General features: G+C 69.8%; 1 protein-coding gene across 1 annotated transcript in view; it reads left to right on the forward strand.

Moving 5' to 3' along the window:
* SLC4A2 (solute carrier family 4 member 2) overlaps window positions 1-792 on the forward strand; it is a 13194-nt gene that overhangs the window by 8406 nt on the left and 3996 nt on the right. The window contains exons 12-13 of the mRNA XM_025193521.1: window positions 77-225; window positions 494-784. Coding sequence (XP_025049306.1) covers window positions 77-225; window positions 494-784 — 440 coding nt within the window. The remainder of the gene's footprint in view (window positions 1-76; window positions 226-493; window positions 785-792) is intronic.

Here is a 792-nt window from a genome sequence, read left to right on the forward strand (position 1 = left end):
CTGCGCGGGGGTCATCTGGGTCTGGCTGTGGGGGCCTAGCTCGAGTGCCGGGCACTAACGCTGCCCCCCGCCCCAGGGGAGAAGACGGAGAACCTGATCGGGGTGTCGGAGCTGATCATCTCCACGGCGCTGCAGGGCATCATCTTCTGCCTTCTGGGCGCGCAGCCCCTGCTCGTCATCGGCTTCTCGGGGCCCCTGCTTGTCTTTGAGGAGGCTTTCTACACGGTGAGCCTGGCCCCCCAACAGCCACCACGGCCAACCTTGGAGGGCCTGTTCCTGGAGCTGGGGAGGGGCCGTGTCCCGGCACCACCCGCCCCTGGCCCCCGGCTGGGACAGTGCCTCACGGGCTGCCTGGCAGGGACCCCCCGGCCCGCAGCTGCAGCCTGCGTGGGTCCCCGGAGCCCCCGGCCTGGCGCTGCCCCAGGGGGCGGAGGGGGTGACCTGGGGGCAGGTGTGGGGGTGCAGGGCCGCAGCGCTGAGCCGGCGGGTGCAGTTCTGCAGGTCCAACGGGTTGGAGTACCTGGTGGGGCGCGTCTGGATCGGACTGTGGCTCGTGCTCATCGTGCTGGTGATGGTGGCCTTCGAGGGCAGCTTCCTCGTGCGCTTCGTGTCCCGCTTCACCCAGGAGATCTTCGCCTTCCTCATCTCCCTCATCTTCATCTACGAGACCTTCTCCAAGCTGGCCAAGGTCCGGCCCGGCCCAGCTGCGGGGGCATGGGGGCCATGGGCTGGACTTGGGGGCTGGGGTGGGCTCTGCATGGGGGTGGGCAGCACTGGGGGCAGGGATGGGAA

The sequence above is a fragment of the Alligator sinensis genome, unplaced genomic scaffold (genome assembly GCF_000455745.1).
Source record: "Alligator sinensis unplaced genomic scaffold, ASM45574v1 scaffold1660_1, whole genome shotgun sequence".
NCBI lineage: Eukaryota > Metazoa > Chordata > Crocodylia > Alligatoridae > Alligator > Alligator sinensis.